We start from the raw sequence: 22642 nt of genomic DNA on the forward strand, positions 1-22642 counted from the left end.
ATCATAAGGTTATTTCCATTAGAAACCTTAAAAACAATCATTTACGACTATACTTTGAAAAAAATAAAAGTTGTTGGGATAAATAACAATGTGTATTTAAATATAATGTTATGAACATCTAAGTGTATTCACTTTCTGTATCATAAAATGATCAGTGGGCTTTTTGGGGAATGTTATAAATGTGAATAGACAGTATTTCTAACATGGATCTTTAAACCAGAGGTCATACTACACTTTCACCACTAGATGTCAGACTTGCTCTTTTTGCTCAGAAACAACAGGCAGTGGTGAATGCACCTAAATGCTTTAAAAATATGATAAATATAGGCAAATATAAACATTTAAATGTCGCTCCGTTTTTATTTTCAATCCTGATTAGTGGATTTTTTTTTATTGAGAGTTAAAAATTAAAAACTATTATAATGCAAAGGTTTTTTGTTGAGCAGTCTTAACTTAAGCATAATGACAAAAGTCAATAAAGCACTGTGTCTAAACAGACCTGCTTTTTTAAACTATGCATCTCTTACAGCAGCCTGACAACCGCTGATCAAGAGATAATTAACGGAGAGAATGATATAAACTGTACAGCTCACTACTGAAAGCATTAACATAACGCTCCTTTGAGCCAGTTTTTAAGCTGGCTTTGAAACATAATGGAATTGCTCTGATGTCTCCTGACAGCTATAGACGTACATGTGCAAATAAGTTAAGGAAAAAGATGATCACCATATACCATAGTTCACTAGTGTGTCAGACGAAGTGAATAAATGTGTGCATGATGTAGAAAAAAAATCTTTCACATATTTCACACTAAATAATACGACGGAGGATTAGGGTCATGTTAAAAAAACACTTTTAAGGGGAATTAATGGGCACTTTTTTAATTTTGAGATTAAACTCGTAAATTTACGAGAATAATCTGATAAATGAACGAGTTCGAGACCAGCCTGCGCAAAATGATGAAAGCAGAACTCTTAAAAGTATTTTCCACTGCAGACAACTTCCTCCAAGTCAGTGTGGTTCTTTCTTCGGAAAAGCCCACAGTTTCTTGCAGTATCTTTTCAGGGTGCTGATATTTTAAAGACAATGTGAAGATGATGATGTGCCAAAAGCATGTGTAGTTTCATATCTGCATAAGTAAAGCCCCAACACAACTGTTTGTGTCTGTTATCGGTCTGCCTTGTTAAAGTGTCTCATGTGCAGAGCCAGTTTGTGTCCCGTTCATCATTTTACAGATAAACAAGGTCTTGCAAGTTGAAGTGAAAACTTCTCTTGAACTGTTTTTACCGACTACACAAGGAAGTAGCCTATTTCATTATTAGTGAAACCTTTAGGACAAGATGCTCCATGTTTGTCATTTGAGAACAGGATGCTGCTGCTCTTCTGATATAGACTCAAATAAAGACTTTAACAGTTCTACTATCATCATTTTTGTGCAGGCTGGTCTCGAACTCGTTAATTTACGAGATTAAACCATCGACTGTAAAAATGATTAAACCCGTAAATTTACGGGTTTAATCTTGAGATTTAAAAAAATATATATATTTTTTTAACATAGCCCTAATCCTCTATCGTAAAATACCACCCAACACTTAGCCTATACATTTTACTGTGAAAAGAAATTTGATAAAATCAATATAGTATTTACACATTTACAGGGCCAAGTCAGCATAAATACAAGAGGTAGGCCTACTTCTTTGTCTATAGGGGGCGCCAAAGTCAACACAAAGCGAAAGTTCCTCAGGAGTTTTGGAGACATTTCTGCTGTCCTGTTCTTACAAAAATAATAAATAAACACATCTATTTGATTATTGTTTATTTAACAGTTATACTTATAGGCTACACTAATGAATAGGCCTACAAAAATCAGAGTATTTCCATTTCCTGAATTTTGGCCTTTTTCTCTAAGCTCTTGTACTTTATTATTATAAAACCTAGTGCGGGTCAGGACCCCCTGGTTGATAACGTGATTTAAACATCATCACAGAATGGCCTTACCATCAGGTCAAATAGAACTATATTTGATTTTTTTCCTTGAGGGAAAAAATATGTGCTTCAGTAAAATCAGTGATATCACACACTATTCGACACACAAGGCGAATATACAAAATTTAGGAACTATGGGACAACTATTATTACATTATTATTAGTGGAAATGGAAACAATACATACCGTTTTGCACTGAACGCAAAGCATGGCAGATTTTGCAAGAGGACCTACAGCGATACATGTAGTAATGGAACTTTTTTTTCTTCAACTGTGGAAATAGAATATTTGTAGTTTGCATAATCCTGTTGAAATTTATATAGGCTTACTGTACACTTTTTCGAGCGACAGCATGCAAGAGAAACGATACAATTAAAGACAATAGTCGGTTATCGTTTGAAAGGAAAACACTCCACCTTAAAAATATTTATACACGGCAGTGAAAGTTTACAATCCCAAATCTAGCTGATGTTATCTTTAACCATCGCAGTATTGGCCAGAATGATGTATTTTCTATCTTTATATTATTTGCTATTGGTTAATAAAACTCATAAACAAGGTTTGAAACTAGATGAAGAAGAAAGGGTGCTATCAGTCTGATGGTATTCCACTTTTTTTTAACAGCTGTTTAGCCAGATAAATAAGTGTTCTAAACAGGAGTAATGCTGCGCAGACCATGACCTTTCATGCATACACAATATTTACTTTAAGGTTGTAGGTCTATGAAACATGGGCTTTCATCTCCAGTCAAAGTAACCATGTAAGCGGCTCTTATCGTTGGCAATGCAAACAGATGATAATATTTCTTTCTGTTGGTTTGTAGTGCAGAGATGGGTGGCTTGTTCTGATAAAGCATATGCAAACATAGACATATGTCTAAGTCCGCTTATCTGCTCTTGTTAGTATTACAATTTGTGAAACAAAGGTCTGCATGTTCTGCAAATTGAAGCCTCTAAATTAAAATGATCTTTCTAAAATACTTTTTTTAACAGCTTTTCTTCAGACATTGAAAAAAGAGAATAAGGGACGGGCATGAGGGATAGGAAAAGTAGATGACTGTTTGCTTTAAAGTGTGTAATTCTCATAATATAGTAGAATTTAAAAGGCATGTGCCTTTTTTTTTTTTTTTACTCTGTGTCTTTTTATAATATGAATAAAGTTGGGCAATGTTGGTGCTTTGGTTTGTGCACACGGCCCATGTACGGAGGCTCTGGTCCTCAGGGCAAGGCGGCTCCGGTTAGGGTGCAACATCTGGCTACTTTCCAACATGTCATTCCCATAGAGTAGAATGTAAATATTAGTGAATGAAGCCTGAGTGACTTCAGCCATCTGTTATGGCAGGAGGCTCTGGAGGCTTATCAGCAGCCGCCAAAGTCAACAAAATCCATGTCAACATGAGGTAAACACTGCTCCAACAACATTACAGCTGGCGACACTCACTCAGGCTTCTCACTCATTGTAGACAGTCATGAGTCAGAGAGACAGTAACACAGGATATACTCGATTTCTCCTTCTTTGATCATGTATTTCTCCTATATTTACAGTAATACAGTCAAATCCTAACAATCTAAAATAGATCAGTAAATGAAAGAAAACGTGTAAAGTGTAATTTCCCATTGAGTGCTCTATCCCAGATTCATATCTTTTTTGCTTTTCTCTCTCCCTCTTGTAAGAGAATTATGCTTACAATTTCACTTCTTTTCATCAACACAGGCACACGCATGTACTCACACAAGAAAATACTTAATCCTTTGTATTGTATATTGTATCAAATATCATTTTATTTAATTTCACAATTTCATTCAGTACCATAACCTACCTTTCCTACATTCATATAAAGCATTCATGAATAATATTCTGTGACACTTACATATTACTGTAATAAGACAACACAAGTTTCAAAAGTGGACGATTGCAATGGTCCTTGCCATCTTCAAACAGAGTCTCCTTCAAACAGATCTCACAAACAACATTATGGTTCACATAATAATAATAAAATAAAATAAAAAATAGTAACAAAGGCCAAAAATAAATAAATAGGTAAAGCCATTGCTAATGCAAGTGTTCAATACAAACATTTCTGAAGGTAACTTAGCTTCAGGAGTGAATTTGCAAGTTACAGCAGGATTCACTCCTCTTTCTTATATACACGTTGGTCATGAGAAAAAAGGGGGATAGTAGTCTTCTGTTTTACGTCATGTCAAGGAGCTTTGTATGTCCTCAAAGAACGATCGTGAATATTTGTTCTTTCTGCATTGTCCTGTTCCCCAGTTTTAGATATTAGATAAGATAAGATATTTTATCTCTTATCACGTAAGCATAACCGAATAAACATAAGGGGCGTGCATCGGAAGCATCAAGACTAACTGGATTCTTCAGAGGGTTTCACTGGCCCATGCACACAGTGTTTAATATATCCTATTGCCACGCACAAATTAATCACTGCTCTTCGTTTCAGACACTGTAATACCAGTTTTGCTTGATTTTTCAGCTTATGAAACATTTCCAGTTATAACATGCAGCATGGTTTGTCAGGAGGACAGGGGGGCCTATCTAAATTCATTATCCACATGTAAAAAGTGGACAATGGCCTGATTCTCAAAAGGATTGCACAGTTTTGGCTCCTGCTTAACCTGTGCTAAAAAAAAATAAAAAGACATGGTCTAACTCACAAAGCACATGTAAAAGGTTAACAGTATTTATGAAGGATGTCATGCTCAAACCATCCATTGATCGGGACAACAATACCCCTTCTGGGTGCCCTATAAATAAATGATCCATCAATAAACTAATGGTCTGATCAGCAGCTGCAATCCATTCCATGTGAATTCACCATTATGTGTATTGATGGAAAGGAGCAAACTGTTCAACACGATGGGAATATTCAAAACTAGAGGGGAAATTTAAAATGGGAACACTCATCTGCTGAAGGAATAACTTCGAAAATGCCGGAGCGCTGATCCACTTCAATTTTTTTTTTTCAATTCTATTCTCGAGGTTCTTCATGCCTTCGATGCTGTCCATGTTAATACGCTCAACAAAGACAGAAAGAGACCAAGAAAAAAAAAAGATAATCAAATTAAGCTCCTTTAAACATGTGTATTTTCTCGTTCTGTGCTAGCTGCAAAATCATCTCGTATTCCGCATTTCCTGGATGAGGTCCAGTTTTGAAGTTTTTGTTTTTAAGTATTTCATAGTAATGATTCCAGTTTCCATCTTTGTCCGCTCCAAATCCAAACACATTGACCTGGGGACACACAAATATATCATAACTAAAAATTAATTTCTTCTGTAATTATTTGTGTATAACTAGACATAGACTTTTAACAGGCTTGCAAGTAAAGGCTCACTGCTACTATTGAAGTAACCTGTAAAGTCATGAAGTTTGTGTCATTAGAATGTGCAACTTTGCATCTACAACTGATGCAGTAGATGTCGCCCTTGAGCACCAGTATGAAACCCCAAAAAAATGCTGTTTGGCTACACCTCCACCACACTGAATCCTCCGCTCTCGTCCAGCGACACACCTCCAACCCCTTTCCCCTCACGTAGGCACAAAGGATTTTCAAAGGTTAACAAATTGGAACGCACCATGATTAAGTGATTATCGCAAGTGGCAGACAAAATTGTCCTTGTTTCGAGCTGCATTGTTGTGTTAGCGGGTTAATGGTAGCGCTCTTTAGTTTGCGCATTCTGCGTCACACATTCTGCCTTTAAAGTTCAATTGATACAACATTGAGAAAAGAATGATACTGAAAGATGGAAAGAATGAATAGGTCACACTCCTGGATCTGAAGTCATTTTACAGTACTCAAAACTGTCTATTTTGTTTTCACACATGCATAAAACTTCTACAAGTTTCTTGAAATCTTCCCATGGGCTGCATGTTTGAAGAGAAAATGGCCAAATTCTTCACCACAACTTAAACCTGACGTTTGCTCCAGCCTGCCTTTCGTAAAAGCTCCAAGTGGTGAGCTGATGTGTGAACACAGCCAGAAATATTCATGGCAAAAATTCCCCCTAATCGAAGGCACGACCTGTGCGACCTCCATGTACGTGATGAAGCTGCGTCATAGTCTTTTCTAATTGCCAGTATGTTTTCCCCCAACTTGTTCATTGATACTTTGAGACAATAAACAAAGGCAAAAGACATTTAAATAGTCGTGTCATGCTTCTTTTTTTTTTTTTGTCCAGTATTGGATTTCTGCAGCGCGTTTTTAATGTCATGTCTTGCCTCCTAATATGTGAATAAGCAACTTAGTAAGACATCAGGGGCAGGTTGTCCAGAAATGTTTTAGATGCTGATTAGAAGAGTAGAGCCCTTCAAAGGAAAGTTACTGTTTGACATTGACTTTGATTGCTGGCATAAAGGTATCACTGTAAGCATCTCTACTTATATTTGAGACAACAGTTTTGACTATTACCACTTGAAGCCACTAACAGGTTATCTTTGATTTACATTGATGCACACTCAAACCGTGCCCAAGGACGTTTGACCCCCAAAGTCCAGTTTGTTTGACTAGTGGGGATGCTCTGTACCATGCTCAGGCACAGTAAACTCCCTTAGGCCTTAAACAGTTAGATACACATCTGTTGTGCATACAAGCACAAGAAATCCAAGAGTGTGAGATTAATTATTAACAAATTATTAACAATTAACAAAAATGCAACACGTTTAAAAAAAAAATGCATAATTTTAAACTTGCAGTTTTTATATGTCCTGTAGATTCACAACATAGTGTTTCATTACAGCTGCACTCTCACTGGAGAAGCACATAATTAGTGTTGTTTGATTCAAACCTACCTCATCACAAATATGCAGGCTGAGAATCAAAGTCATAAAGCCGGTAGAAGGGTACCTTCCCTTTTTATGCAGCCATAGATCATACGTATATTTCATAAAAGCTGGATTGAAGACCATCACCTGTAATAAATCAAAGTGTCCCACTATAGGCATCAATTTGATTGGCAGTGAATGTACAACGCTACAAATGTATTGTTGGATGACTATCTATATGACAGTATGATGCAAAATAATTGAAAAATTCTCACCAAATCCTTGTTCGCTATCTTTTTCGCGTTTCCCCTGATGGAGGCAACATAAATTATTACATTTAGGAAAGAATAAACTGGTAACCTATTGCTTAAAATAGTCCATCAGATTAAGATTGTTAGAGGAAATCTATACATATAATACAAAAATTATCATTTAAAAAACAAATATCATTCATGACATTTATTTGCTTCTTACATTTCTGCACATCTCAAATTCCTCCTTTTGTGGTCAGGAAGAAATCTGACTACTCAAAGTGCTTTTACACCGCAGGTCACACCTACTCATTCACACACTGATGGTAGAGGCTGCTTTGTAAAATATCGATTCTGTAAAGCATCAGATTGAACTAATCCCATTCATCCACATTCGTAGGCCGCAGACGAAGCCACTTTGGGTTAAGTGTTTTGCCCAAGCACACATCAGAAATGTAGCTGCGATCTCGGGATCGAACCCCCCGACCTTCTGGTAGAGAAACAACCACTGATCCACAACCGTATATTAAATTCTCCAGCTCCAGCAATATGTCTTCATAATACACGGCTCGTGTTGTTTATTCAAGGTGGTTTTTCATCGTACAGATTAGAGTTTAGACTTACTCTGTTTGCAAAGCTTTGAGGAGCCACTCCAAATCCTTTATCTTGAATAGAAAATGCACAAGATGAGTGGTGTTGTCCAAGTTGATTGCACTTTCCGGATACATGACATGATGAGTTGTTTTGGTCCCAACATCTTCCTCATAGCCTTTGGTACGGCCTCTGTTCATTCTAAATGAAACAGAAATACATATTTAATATCATGGGCACTACGCTTTTTTTTTTTTTAAAGGTTCTGTTATCTTTGTATTTAAGTCTGATGATTTACCTTATTACAATATCATGGAAGTCTATAAGACCGCCATAATGTGATCCCTTCAAATTACCAGAGTTCCCCACCACGGCACAAGACCTGCAACGCTCAGGACTGGCTTCTACAACTGCTGGAGGCGGGATGATGTCAAACAACTTGTCCAATAACGTATTCAAGTATTCTTTGCTGCGACTTTCATACTGTATGCCCTGAAAAATATGAGAGATGAATAAATGATAATTATAAGTTCAGACCTTTATTGTCCCCGCAAGGGAAATTTGATTTACATCAGTGGATAAAAAAAAAAAAACAACAACATATAATATAAGATATTTGTTAAAAAAGTCAACTGGAATGGTCGCAATATCAATAAAGTGCAATAGTGTTTTGGTAGACAGAGCAATGAGGTGCAGAAAGACCCACGTTTGCTAAATGTTGCTAAGTGCTGCTTTCATGATGGATTAACGCTGGGTCTTTGTAATGAAGCAATGAGTAATGTAACATAAATGGTAAATGGACTTGAGCTTATATAGCGCTTTTCTATTCTTCTGACTCCTCAAAGCGCTTTCACACCGCAGGTCACACCTACACATTCACACCCTGATGGTAGAGGCTGCTCTGTAAAGACCTTCAGAAGTAACTTATCACATTTGCATACGCCGCTGACGAAGCAGCGGGAGTAATTCAGGGTTAAGTGTCTTGCCCAAGGACACATCGGACATATTGCTGCAGGAGCTGGGGATGGAACCCACAACCTTCCAGGTTGAGAGACGACCGACTCTAACTGAGCCCCAAAACAATAAGGAAGTTCATTAACCTACGTTTTGTAAAGTGTCTTGAGATAACACTTGTTATGAATTGGCACGTTAAAAATAAAGACTGAATGATGGATTTTTTGATAGTGCTGCTGTAAAGTGCAGTCAATGTTTACAGAAGATAGTGCAACATTTGCACTAGGAACAAACAAAAAATTTTCTTTTTTTTTCATCCTATTTTTAAATCAATGTAAATGTCTGACTTAGTCTAAGTAAGGGGAAGCAGGAGTAAGAGTAAGAACTGAACCCAACATTACATTTCAGGACATTAACTGATAGATAGAATCACTAAAGGTTTATTATTAGATTTCTTAAAAACATTTTTAGCCAACTGTTGCTCCATCCTAACTGAAAGACGATAACCAGTATAGCCAGCTGTAGTCTTGTCTACATAATGTGCGTTCAGTTTGACACAAGAGGAAGTAGGATAGTTATGTGTTGAAATTACGTTGGGAAACAGAAATAGCCGCATTTATTAATGTATTTTTTTAATCAGGGACACTCAGAGTGAAACAGAATAGTGGTGCAGTTTCTTTAAAAAAGGTGTGTTGACATTTACCTTCCACCAGTTGAAAGCATCCTTTGCAATTATATAGTTTCTTGATAAAAAAGGCTCAGGTGCGGCATCGAGAAACGTCTGGAACCCAGGATCTTTATCTGTTAAACATTTTTTACATGCACAATTTTGCCGAGGTATGTAGGAATGTAAATTTAACTTAGTTGAGTACATGGACAGCACAACGAAGGCACAAATACACAAAAGGTATATAACACGCTTTAGATGTTGTTGATTAAATGTGGCGAGCATCTTGGCAGAATGAAGCTCTTGTAGAACAGAGGCAATCTGTGGGTACAATGAGAAAATAAAGCAAAACAGAAAGTCAGCTCATTAATCATTTGAGGACCATCGGTTATCAGAGGACGCAAGTGATAACACCGCCTGCTGTAAAATGCTCCAGATATTTAGGATGCCACACCTACGTCCTTGCAGCTAGTGGCCAAACAAAACCAAAATGACGTCATCAGGAACAGAATACAAAACATTGCCCTGAATATTTTCCGATCTGGTCAGACAGGTTAGTTAGACAATTGCAAAAATAATAAAATAAAATAAAAAGCAGAGGATACCTAACACCTGCTGGCTTTCACAACTACTTTTCAAATAATGATATCAAGCTTGTGGTGATTGGACATTTTTGTGTATTTTTCCTGGTCTGCTTTTTGGTTTGGTGCTTGTGTTTTTTTCTTTCAGAGGCTGGGTGTGGCTTATTTGCTGCTGGAGCTCTCTCACCGGCTGCAGCATTTAGATCCTGGTTCACCTCTCCCAAACTGCGTGTTTATTTTTGCCTACACCGTGGTAGATTGGCTTTTCAGAATCAATAAGACTTTTTGTGCTTTGGAATTACCTGTCACTAATTATCCCTTGTCTTCTTTTTTCCCTTGTGCCTCCAACCATCGAGCTCCAGCGCCTCACCACCCAGCCTCTCATTCAAGCCTCACCAACCTCACTTCAATAAATACCCCTTTTACCCACCACCCTGTTTTCCGGTCTGGCTTTTGGGTCCACTTAAAAAAGATCATAACAAAACTTCTACAGTGGATATTGGAGAACATCAGAGATCAATGTTTGTATAATTGACACATTCACAGTTAACAAGTTAAAAGAGGATGAATCAGGAGTGGTGTTAGACGGCACGGAGGATATTTAGTGTTGGTGCTTTGAGCTTAAAAGCCAAAATATTGACATAATAATTCAAAGAAGCTACAAATATGAAACAATGTTATTTTCCCTAAATGAATAACTTTAGTATTCTTATTATTTGTGGTTTCTACTGTAAGAATGTCAAATAATGAAGAAATATAATTCCACAACTTAATGAGCCCTTTGTTATTTACTTAGCTAAAAACAGACATACAAACCAGCAATCACAGCAGACATACAGTAAGATAAGCAGCGACATGGATGCATTAAAACAAACAGTAAAGCAGACATAGACAAGCAGATTGATGATGATGACTAAAAATAAGACCTGAACATCGCATTTTTATCATTAGAAATATGTCAAGACCAAAATAATAGAAATAACAATATTATTTCTGGCACCAGCAAACGGACACAGAGTTAGGACTTTTCCCCAGATAAGTTTTTTTTCCAATTTTAAATAAGATCGTTGGATAACTATATTTAACTACATACCAGGTTAACCATATACAACACCAACACAAGTTAGAATTATAAATCTATAAATAATGTTTTCTCTTACCTGAAAGTGAACAGTCAAACGGAACGGTTGAGACAAAACTAACACGGACAATGATGACTGTGTGAAACATTAACGATGATAACAGCTGAGGTGAAAAGCAGGTTGAACTCCTACCCAGAGAAGCCTGGCAGCTTGCCAATGCATTACAGAGGCATCAAATAACATCTTTTTTTTTTCTTTTTTATTAGTCTCTGAATAAGGAAGGCTTTGTTGTAACATGTCAACACAAAGCAAAACATGTAATAACAAAGCAAACATTTTGCACTTTGAGTTCAGTCTAAGCATGCCTTATATATAAAGATCTTATAGTGTTTCAAAAACAAGTTACAAGGCGCTTTTTAATTACATTTTTATGATGTACCAACCTCTTGGTGTGGTACAATATTTTTTTATGGGATGCCTGTGGCATCATAATCACCTCTGCCAGAACAATAAGCAGAGTGATCTTGTTCAAGTTTGAGGGAGGCATCTGTAACACTCATTAATAATTCTCTTTGTAAGTAAGATTACGGAACGTGTTATTTCGGGGCCAGATAAAATGGTGAAATAAATCCAAAGACAAAGGTTATTTGTCGCAGATATCATTTTAATACTACTAGAATAACATCTAGAATGTTAGTAATAAAACATTTACCATAACAAATTGCATATATATTGATAATGTGAGAAGGTTTGCACAGATAGATATACTGCATAATCATGTTCTTAGTTGGTTATATCGAGCAATCACATTTTAATTCAACTCTGTTCTTCACATTATTAAGAGTGAATTCACAATCTACTTTCATATCTCAAAAAATGGTGGAGTAAAACTTAGAAACCCCCCAAAAAAATGATATAAATTATCCAGGTCCAGGCACTCAGGATGGTTTGAAAATTATAAAAAGCCTTTGATTCATAGGGTGGTTAGAAACATGTAAAATACACCCCGCCTTCTTCAGGGTGTAGTGACACGCTGAGACAACAGAGTTATATTTGCTGCAGTCACCACCGGTGTACACAGGTGAAGGCGTATGACTATATACACTTGTTCTGGCTTATAGGTGCATTACATCATAAATACACCAGATACAAGTCAAAATATCAACCCTCATAGGAGCCAACATTAAAAAAACTGCATTCAAGTGAATCACATGATGTCAATAAAAACAATATAATGAAACAGCAAATCATAACTAAATATTCAGTGTAAAAAAGCTGAGAGGTTTTTTAACAGACTCACTCCAGACAGTGCAAGATAGTATGATGTATGCAGTATAAAACTCTATATAAACCTCATAAACACATTAACAAACACACAAACGGTCATTTTTGAGTGTTTTGTTCTGAAAATAAACCGGATGTTTTTAAGATTTATTTTTGGCCCTTTTGTGCCTTTAATGGAGAGATAGGACAGTGAATAGAGTTGGAAATCAGGGAGAGAGAGTAAGGAATAACATGCGGGAAAGGAGCCACAGGCGGGATTTGAACCTGGGCCGCCCGCTTGGAAGACTACAGCCTCCATACATTGGGTGCGCGCACTAACAACTGCGCCACCAGCGCCCCATAAACCAGATGTTTTAATGTTGTTTCGGTGTCTGACTTCCCGTCCCGCTTGTTCTTTTTTGTGCAAAATTGATGCGTCAGGCTCTGGCATCCGGCAAAAATTGAAGCTTTGCGTATCTGCTGCGGAGGGCAGAGGACTGCCGGAGCTGAGATGCAGCACAGCGTACCCAGTAGTCAATAAAGGAGCTGCAGAATTATCCTGATCAATTCCAGATGTATTTCTGGATTTCAGTGATCCAGATTGATACGCTGCTCTCTGTAACCACACATTAAAAAGAACACAACAAATTAAAGCGAAGCATAATGATCCTGAACAGCAGCTGGCAGTATGTATGAGGCACAGACAGCCACGCACACACACAAACAGGGTTGGATGCGGAAAAACGCAGAAAAGCAAACCTGTTCCGAAAGAAATAATGACCGACAAAAGTGTCAAACTGTCATTATCATCAGTGTGCAAACATGATTGACATAACATGGGATCATATTTCTTTTTTAACGTGCGTCAATTTTGGACAAAAAAAAACGGACTCAGTGTGCAGTGGCCTTTGGACTGGTTCTCTTCATATTTATCTGACAGATCATTCTCAGTTACTGTTGGTAAACATGCTTTGTCTGTAGAAACCCTATCTTGATGTGTTCCCCAAGGGTCTGTTATGGGCCCTCTGTTGTTTTTGTTGTATCTGCTCCCTCTGGGGCATCTTATAAGAACTTTTAAAGATGTGTCCTATCATTGTTATGCAGATGATATTCATTTGTACATGTATTTTAAACCCCAAAATGTCTCTAAGTTGTCTGTTTTGCTTGACTGTATGAACTGCATAAATTTTGATAAATTTTCTCCAGTTGAACACTGATAGTGGGATAGTTTCTCATAGATAGGTTCTCATCTCTGCTCCTGATCATGTTGTTCTAGAGGTGAAGAAATGTCTTGGTTTTCTTTCCTCTACTTTTTAACCTGCCCTGTGTAATTTGGGGGTCCAAATGGGTCAGGCTCTGAGTCTAGACCAGCATGTGAACAGTTAGGTCTGCTCCTCCTTTTATCATTGAAGGAATATAGCTCAGACCTGTTGTGTCCAGATCTGAGCTAGAGATGATTGTTCATGCTTCTGTTTCATCAAGGCCGGATTATTGTAATTCTTTGTTTACATGTCTTAGTGTCACTTCTGTGAACCGTTTACAAGTGGTCCAAACTGCTGCTGCTAAGCTGTTGAGGAGATCCTCTCGACGGTCTCTCGTGACATCTATCCTTAAGTCTTTACACTGGCTCCCCATCAGTTTCAGAATCCAGTTTAAAGTTCTAATTATTGTGTTTCGAGCCTTGCATGGTCAAGCTCCAGTTTATGTTACTGAGCTGTTGAGGCATTTTAACACCAGCTTGCTTACGTAGAAACCATTAGACCTTGTGGTTTTTCCATTTTCAGGCCATTTAGCAGGAGATGGATAGAAGATTTTCAAGCAGACCGATGGCAAGCAACCCTTCACTATTGAAGACCCCCCCCCCCAAAACCAATGGAAAAGGCTGCATCTGTATATAGCTTAATAGCAGATTAAGATTCAAGATTGTCATTACAGAAGCATGAAATGCCATTCCATTTATTGCACAGAAGGGACCAGAATCAGATCTCGGCTCTGCAGCCTGCATCAATTTTAACCACATCCTGGAGTTTCTCAACAGTTTTTGCAAGGCCTAGGAGTAAGGATATAAAGGAGTGGCCCTGGAATAACACCCATAGGAAAATTAAGATGGCCGAGCAAAGAAAGTGATTCCCTTTTTTGACATAACTGCTGCTTCTTGCACTTTATTCATGATTTCTCAAATGCAATTTAATCTCTCAAGAGCAGGGAGGCTTGCATTAGGTTGCGGTCTAAAGTAATTCCTAGAAACTGTAAAGACTGAAGTGACCTACTGTTTCTCTTCAGACAGAGGAATACCTAATCTCATAAAGTTTGTTTGAGAGAAGTGATACGTCAACCTTTTTTGGATTGGAAGGCAGAAGATGGAGTGGACTCGAGGGCCTGGATTCTGGAGTTTAATGCTGGCGAGTGACGACTGGACACTGGCTAAAGCTGACAGGGCTGGATTCTCTTCAGGATTGGTGAAGCTGGAGCTGGTAATGGGAACGAGCCCTCTTGGAAGGCAGAGGGCCAACTGGAGATGGGACGGCAGCAGAGTTGCAGTTGCATTGCTTCCTTTCCACGGGGACTTTCTTGCTTTTCAAACGAGAGCTCCGGCGAATGGAAGCTGGGCTCTCTTCTTCTAATAACACAAAATACACATGACAGTTCTACTAATTTCATCCGTTTCATAGTTCCTGGATAAGAAATGGCATATTTATAAAATATATATACAATTTATTATTTGTTGGGTGGTGATCATGCTTCATCATTCTTGCTTTGATGAATACTGACTGAGTTATCACAAATTTAATTTAGCCTTACACTATTAACTATAACTCATATAGTCATTGAGGTTTTTTTTCCCTCAGTTTGAGCTTAAATACCCCAAAAATACGTTTTTGCAGCAAACCTTTAATTATAGTTAATGTTAAATATTTAGTATTTTTATTTATTGATGAGAAAGTAAACAGACAATGAATACCAAAAATCTTGAGACAAATCTGTGTTACGAGTTAAAAAACATATAAGCTATTGCTAAATTTAGCATTCAGCCACTTCCAAGTTAACATTTACATTTGGGAAACACTGATATGATACAAGAGGATTTAAAACTTCTCGAATTTAATGCTGTTTTAGAGCAAAATTGGCTAGATCTAATTCCAGCTCACATTGTATTATAGTCAATGTAAGACCTCCAGCATCTGTCTGTACCGTTCTGCAAACTTTTTTTGGCGAGGTAATGTTGATATGAAATTAACAATAACATTAATGTTAACACCACAAAGTAGTTAGTTAATTCAATCATCAAATTGCTTGTGCAAATTTGGAAATAAACTTTATACACTGCATGGACTATATATTAATGTGAAAATAACAGTGGAGCTTGAAGGGAGATCTGCACAGTTACATTGTGAGCTGGAAATGTGTTTAAGATGAGCGTTAATATCTAGAATTAATAAATGCCTATCAGTGTTTCTTAAATGTAAATGTGAATGTTGACTAGGAAGTGGCTAAATGCTAACATTAGCAATAGCTAATGGTGGCCTGTTCTGTCTCCAGATTATCAGTATTGATTGTCTGTGTACTTTTTCATCTATCGGGAAGATGAAATGAAAACATGGAACTAGTTACAATGTGTTAGTCATAATTGTTTTATTTAGCAATAGAAAGAAGTAACTGGCTGTAATTAGGTGACAAGTCAGCAGCTGGCCCTTGTGGAAAGCTTGCTTTTTGCTCCTGTACTGCTAGTTTTTTTATAGCACATTGGAGCTCAGACTGATTGACAAGTGTTGCAAGGGACTGTTGCCTTTAATGATTGAACTGAAGTATACATATACAGTATATAGAAATTAGGATTATAATTCACATTTTAATCTTGATTAATTGCTAAATTTCAATAGTTAATACAAATTGTGGGTGCCTAATTGTTTAGTCTCTCTAAACAATTAGGCATTGTGCAACAAATCCCAAGCCACCCAAGGCCTTCCACAGGGGTGTGGTCAGACACAGCTCATTTGCATTTAAAGCTACAGACACAGAAACAGCCTGTTCTGAACAGGGCTGAAATAGATGGGTTTATAGGCATGATCAAATACAGGATCAGAGAGGCTATTTGGCAAGAAACTTTGTGTTTTTACTTATTGAAACTTGAAGGACTTCTTGGAGGACGTCTTGCATGACTACCCGGATATTTATATCGATAAGCTTCCGGCAAAATTATTTATTATACTCACCAAATCTTTGTTGGCCTTGAACCGTGTGTTGTTGGCTGTTTTTTCTCTGTTGGGGGACACATGAAGTGTTAGTCTACCCATTCTTCTTCTAATATACAACAACTGTGCATATATATCTCTAATTGAAACATGTGACATCATCTTTTGTAACAGCCTATTCAAAACATGTGCTTCTGCCCTGTCTTTGCCTGTGTGTTAGCTATATCTTTCACAGTGTCCAGTGTCACTTAAATTGGAAAAATTAGTTTCCAATTGACCATGAAGGTCAGAATAACAACTAGGGAGGTGGAAAAAAATGTTTTAACTCACTTTCCGTACCTACATAGGCCTACTTGATGTCATATAACATAGTACATGTTTCCTTGATGGTCAGAAACTTTTAAAAATATCACTAATTGTGTTTTTTCTTTCCCTATTCATTTAGTATTACATGGGGTTACATGCTGTGCACTTCTTTTTATCTGTATCTCCATTTAAAACCAATAAACTAGTTGATGATTAATCTCCCTTATTCTCATTCTTCTGTATGTTCTGCAGGTGATGATAGAGAGAATAAAAGAGAGAATGAGAGAGACAGATGTTGAAGAACATCTGATGATGTTATTTTTATGTTGTTTGGGTGACTTTATGAAATTAACTGCTGTTGAAGATCCTCAAAAGAGCAAACACATGGACAAGGGTAATGTCCATCTCTCGACCCCTCAATTAATAAAATTCCAGCAAAAGGTAACTTCTTCTCTGCATCAACATGCCTCCTAGAAATTAATCACATTCCAAAAAAACATTTAAAAAAACATTTTAGCCCTGCAGAATTTCTCAAGCTGCAGCTTGAGAAATTCTGCAGGGCTAAAATGGTGCATAAACATAATAACAATTCAACAAGTCCATGGTAATGTGTTTAAATAAATGCATTTATCACTGTGTGAAAATGTGTCATTTCACACAATGATATGGAGGACCAAACTACTGTACAGTGCTAAATTTTATTTCAAGCAACACTTGAAGCAAGCTGTGAAAATCTGCAGCAGGTTGATTGTTTCTAGCCAAATCCAAAATCAAAGCCGCCCTTTTTCAGTTACACCCAAGAGCTTTGGATCACACCTTTAATCATGAGGGTAAGTAGCTTGTCCAAGGTGTTTTGAAAGGAAGCCAAAAAAACATTTTACTTGAGTGTTTTTTCTTGCAATGCTTTACTGACTTTGGCTTTTCCTAACAGTCTTCCCAAGATATTTTCATTGCAAAATAAATGTAATTTACATTGATAATATGTGTTAATATTTTAAGATAATTCTTTTGTTTTGTTTTTGTTTCTTAGGGCTTGCCTCTAATTTCTCCCTGTTTTATACCATGATTTTCACAGGTTATTCCCAGGATTCTAAACGTTGAATGAAAGACTTTTAAAGGCTATCTCATACAATTGTTAAAGAAAATAAATCGAATACTAATTTTCTGCAAATACCCTCTTAAAGGCTTTATATGCGATTTTTTGATCCAGCAGATGTCGCCCTTGAGCACCAGCATGAAACCAAAACAACTTGCGGTACATTGTTGTGTTAGCATGCTAATGCTAGCGATCTTTATTATGCTCGTATCTTCACATTGCATGTAAATTTACCTGAAATGAGCGTGATCTAGAAACGCAGTTAAGCAGTGAATACAGTATGTTATTCTTCTTTTCTCTAGTCCCTCAATTAAACAACTTTTATTTGTGAGGGGAGGAGTCAGCCGCCGTCCTGGCGATGTCAACAAACTGAAGTTATGACTCGGAAAACTCGGAAAACATCACATACAGTGGGACTTGGGTGTTACACCCATTGTAGACAGTCATTACTCACAGAGTTATTTTGAGAGGATATACTTGATTTCTATTATATTTAAGTGTGAAAAATCACATATAAAGCCTTTAAAGGAAGAATGTGCGGCTTTTTGATCCAGTAGATGTCGCCCTTGAGCACCAGCATTAAACCAAAACAAACTGCTGTTTGGCTACAACTACACTATTTGGAGGCCTCCGCTCTCCTCCAGCAACACACCTCCAACCCCTCACCACTCAAGTTCACATGAAGGAGTTATCAATTCGAACGCAGCATAATTAAGCACCATTAAGGTGCAACAACCATATAGAACATCTTAAACACATACAAATTGATAACTGAATAAAAGCATGTATGAACTGAACAGAACCACAGTAACACAACACACACACATTGCCACCAGTAGAACTGCCACCCTAGTTTGTATACCCTTCCTGCATAACACAGACTGTTTACAATCTAGTTGTCCTTGTCTGCTCCATATGTAGGCCCCTCATCAACTTCCTGCTGATGTCTTCTCAGTTTTTTAGCTGTGCCCAGACTCTTGCGCCTACGTTTCACACTGGCAGAGGTGATGGCCTCAGCTTTTGAAAGTCTCAGTTTGTATCAGTGTATCAGTTTCCCTCTTTGCATTGACCGTGACAATTGTGCTCTGAAGCCACGGCCTCTCCATAACAGCTAGCATTAAACGTGGAGATGGCCATACTGGCTGCTGCCTCAACCCTGCCTTTCCCCACAAAGACAGTTTTTGGACAACGCACCCATATAATGGAGTTCAGGCACTCGTTCGCATTTGTGGTTCGAGTGCCACCATGCGCTGTAGCAGGCTGTCACTTGACATGCGGTGATATGGGTACACTTCCCCCCCACCTCTCGTGTTAGAAAGTTCCCGGCATGGTGTTGATGGCTCTCGGGTGTTTCCCCATGCTCCTCTGCTCTCCTAAACCAATACCAGGAGGTACTGCACCTGGTGTGCATGGGGTTATCATGAGTGGACACACAGTTGAGGAGACCTGCCCATATTGCTGCCTTCATTTTATAGTGAACCCTGGTTATTAAGGATTGCCCCCCTGTAATAATTTAACAAAGTTTTGCATTTACTGGCAGTCAGCTTGCCTACACCTCTCCCTCCCAACATCCCCTGTGCACTCAACTTTCTGAGTGCTGAACCCATTGTTGTGGGCATGATTGATACACTCCAATTTTACTATTTCATGCCCAGGGTATGGGTTCAGTGCAACCACCTCCCTAAATGCAGCACTATCCCCATCTGATAGCGTTTCATCATACATGTCTTGTCGTGTTTCTGATGAAGCCCAGGAATCCCCAAAACTTTGCTGATCTTCTTGAGAGCTGCAGATCCCAACCCCAACTCGTGTGCTAAGCGCACCATTTGTACTTTCACATCAAAGGCAGCGTCATTCCTGGTTAGGTCTTGAAGACGAGAAGATGTAAAAACTCTCTTGCAGTAACCATCACTTTGGCTGCTACAGAACCTCTGGTTTTGCAGATCAATATTTATTTTAAGACCTGTCCCAGCACAACTAGGACAAATCAATTCACTGATCAGCTCATTCATACCTTCCACATGAACTATCAGCAACTTTTGCGTGGCGCGTTGGTCACCCCCGCTATCCAAACACTCGGATGACAGCTTACGCATCAATGCACTTGCTAAAGTTTTTTTTTTTTTTGTCATTTGATCCTGTTGTTTGTTTAGCTTTTTGTCGTCTTGAAAGTGACAGTTGTTTTTGTCTTTTGTAAGTAGGTTTGGAGTTTGTTTTTAGTTCATTTTTCGGCATATTGAATAAACAGCCTCAAATGGACACTCAACGAACTGCAGGAATTTGCACTTCCGCATTGGCTTAATTTTTCAAAACTGGAGGTTGCAGCTTGATCAAAATGGATGAGTTGTAAAAAAATTCTACCCGCATACAGTGTGTGCCGATCGAGACATGAGCTTATCAGACCTATCTGTTTTTTGGGGCCAGGCTGTAAACACGGTAATTTTTGCTTTGTTCTTTGTTCTTTGTTTAATGGGTGTGTATGTAACTGGAGCTTCTTCAGCGAGCCTCAAGCAGATGATCCACATTCTGCATGATTTTGCACTTCCGCATGCAGGGCTTAATTTTTCAACAGCAGAGGTTGCTGCGTTCTGCTTGAACTGGATTTAACAATGTAGAAAAACCTTGACACCCTGTGACACATCCTGCTGTTCTTAAGTATTCTATTCATTCTTTGACACAACCCATGAACAGAAACAGGTACTTGACTTGATTAACTGAATCAATACCAGATCATAAAACAGTTCAAGCTTTGTTCCCAACAAAAAACAACCAAAAAAATGAAGCAGAAATGCTTCTATAGCTTCCAATAGCTAAAATACAACATTTAAGAATCCAAAAGATTATACTTACCTGCCACCATTTAAAAACATCCTCGGATATATTGTTTTTTTGGTGACAAAAACAGCTCAGGAGTTTGCTTCAAAAGCTCACTAAATCCAGGTTCATGCTACATTAAACATTTGTCACATGCACAAAGGGCTGCCTTTGGAGGAGGGAAGGTCTTGTGGTAAAACGCTAAAAGCTGTAAAGTTGTATGAAACGTCCCATTGGCAGAAAAATACAGGAGGGGAATAAAAACACATGGCTTTCTGAAGAGCATCTCAGCAGGGAGACGTCCTTGATTGAAGACCAGCAGCAATCTGTGGATTAAATATTGGTAAGAATGTGAATTTGAAACCCTTAAAAAACAAAGAACATAAAGACAACCACCTAAAAATGGCTTTTATTAAACAATAAAATAAGGCAAAGGGACATTGAACTGATGTCTCTTGTCGAATCTGCCTTTAGTACAAGACATACAGGTTTCTTACGTTGTTATCTTAAACAGTTGACGTCAGTTGTTCCCAGTAAGGGAAAGATAAAAGTCCTCATATATGTGGTTAACAGAGCTACACCTTGACATATTCATTTAAATTTTATATTTAAATTTTATATAAATATATTATATACAATGTATTTTAGGAAAATAATCATGGCAAAAAACAATTTAATTTTAATAATCATCTTAGAAAAGAAGATCTTTCTCATCTCAGAAATGCATATTCATAACTGTCAATTTATTCAGAGACGGTTGCTTATACATTTATAAGATAAGCGTGAAACAGCTGAAATGAGAAAATTATAATTTAGTTATAGTTATTTAAAAAACTCTGAATATCTCAGTCTCTGAAAAAACTACACCCAACAGACTTTAGACAATGTGAAATCATTTATTCTATATAGTAGTTTTCTTTTACCTGTAACGTGATATGATTCTCCCAGAGGAATCCAATTATTCTACCACTAAAAACCGGCTGCTAAGGCAAAAAGTCTCTCTTTATCATAATAATGAACTGCTGATATGTGGGATTAGGCTTTTTGTGTATCAGATGAGAGTTAGTGAGAGAGTTTATAAACAAAAACCTGAATCACAACATAGTTTCAGTTAAGTTACTCAAGTTACTCAAGACATTACAGCAAGCTCTCAGGGCTTTTGGTACTATCAAAACTGCATTGTCATTGGACAACGCACAATTTTTAAGCTTTAAAGAGGTCATATTCTGCCCTTTTTGGGGTTCGTATATTTAATCTATGTACCTACTAAAGTATGTTCACAATAGCTAAAGTTAAAAAAAAGTGTCTATTTTCATGTACTGCTGCTCCATGCACCGGCTCGCTTCTGACTCTCTCTCTAAAGCCCAATTCACATATACTCTGTGCGCGCCGCGGTCCCTCAGCGTTGTACTTAGCCTCCACTCTAGTCAATCATTGTGTTCACACGGGGCGCGCTGCGGTCCGTCTCCGGCGCGTGCCACCAACGGCACTATGCTCTGCTCCGTTTCAAATACGCAGCGAGTCTATTTTCGCCGGAGTACGCTGCAGTCACGTGTCAAGCTGGACAGAATATGACAGCCCGGAAAGGAAGTCAGACAATGAAACGCACAGAGCATCCGGTCAATTTCAAAATAAAACACAATATACGGACTCGCGATGAAACTCGTATTTTTCATCACTTTATCAACATTACGTCAAAACAGGAACTGAATTAACAACAATTCATCCTCAGAAAGACAAAGCAACATGTTGTTTGCATGTTTTTCTCTTAATTCCCGCGGGATCTTGTAGTTATTGTTATGTGTCATGGGTGCGCTCTGTTGCACTGACGTCGCAGAAACGGATCCAGTGTGAATGGGCGCGAGCCGTCCGACGGCGTATGTGTGAATTGCGGGTAAGGCTCTGAAGTGCCCATGTTCAGAGTCCCCACGTGTGCCAAGTCTGATCTGATTGGTCGGCCTGTCGGCTCTGCTGTAATTGGTCAGTCGCTCAGCACGGTTCTCAGAAATGTCCCGCCCCTTTTACCATATTGGGAATGCAGCCACTCTGGCTCCGAGGGCCGGGGAGCATAAACATTAGCA

General features: G+C 38.0%; 1 protein-coding gene across 2 annotated transcripts; it reads right to left on the minus strand.

Moving 5' to 3' along the window:
• Nucleotides 1-3749: 3749 nt before the first annotated feature.
• Nucleotides 3750-11102, minus strand: LOC109991760 (CMP-N-acetylneuraminate-beta-galactosamide-alpha-2,3-sialyltransferase 1). 2 transcript variants are annotated; one of them, XM_020644115.3, is made up of 7 exons: nucleotides 10968-11102; nucleotides 9263-9547; nucleotides 7904-8097; nucleotides 7639-7806; nucleotides 7039-7072; nucleotides 6791-6910; nucleotides 3750-5233 (listed from the first exon to the last, which is right to left on the minus strand). In XM_020644115.3, the coding sequence occupies exons 2-7, from the start codon at nucleotides 9509-9511 to the stop codon at nucleotides 5066-5068; spliced, it is 933 nt and encodes a 310-aa protein (XP_020499771.2). In that variant the 5' UTR covers nucleotides 9512-9547; nucleotides 10968-11102; the 3' UTR covers nucleotides 3750-5065. The 2 variants fall into 2 exon arrangements, with proteins under 2 accessions (XP_020499771.2, XP_020499772.2); XM_020644116.3 differs by lacking the exon at nucleotides 10968-11102 and having other exon boundaries at nucleotides 9263-10939.
• Between the last annotated feature and the right edge of the window lie 11540 nt (nucleotides 11103-22642).

This window comes from Labrus bergylta, chromosome 19 (genome assembly GCF_963930695.1).
Source record: "Labrus bergylta chromosome 19, fLabBer1.1, whole genome shotgun sequence".
In the NCBI taxonomy this organism is placed as follows: domain Eukaryota; kingdom Metazoa; phylum Chordata; class Actinopteri; order Labriformes; family Labridae; genus Labrus; species Labrus bergylta.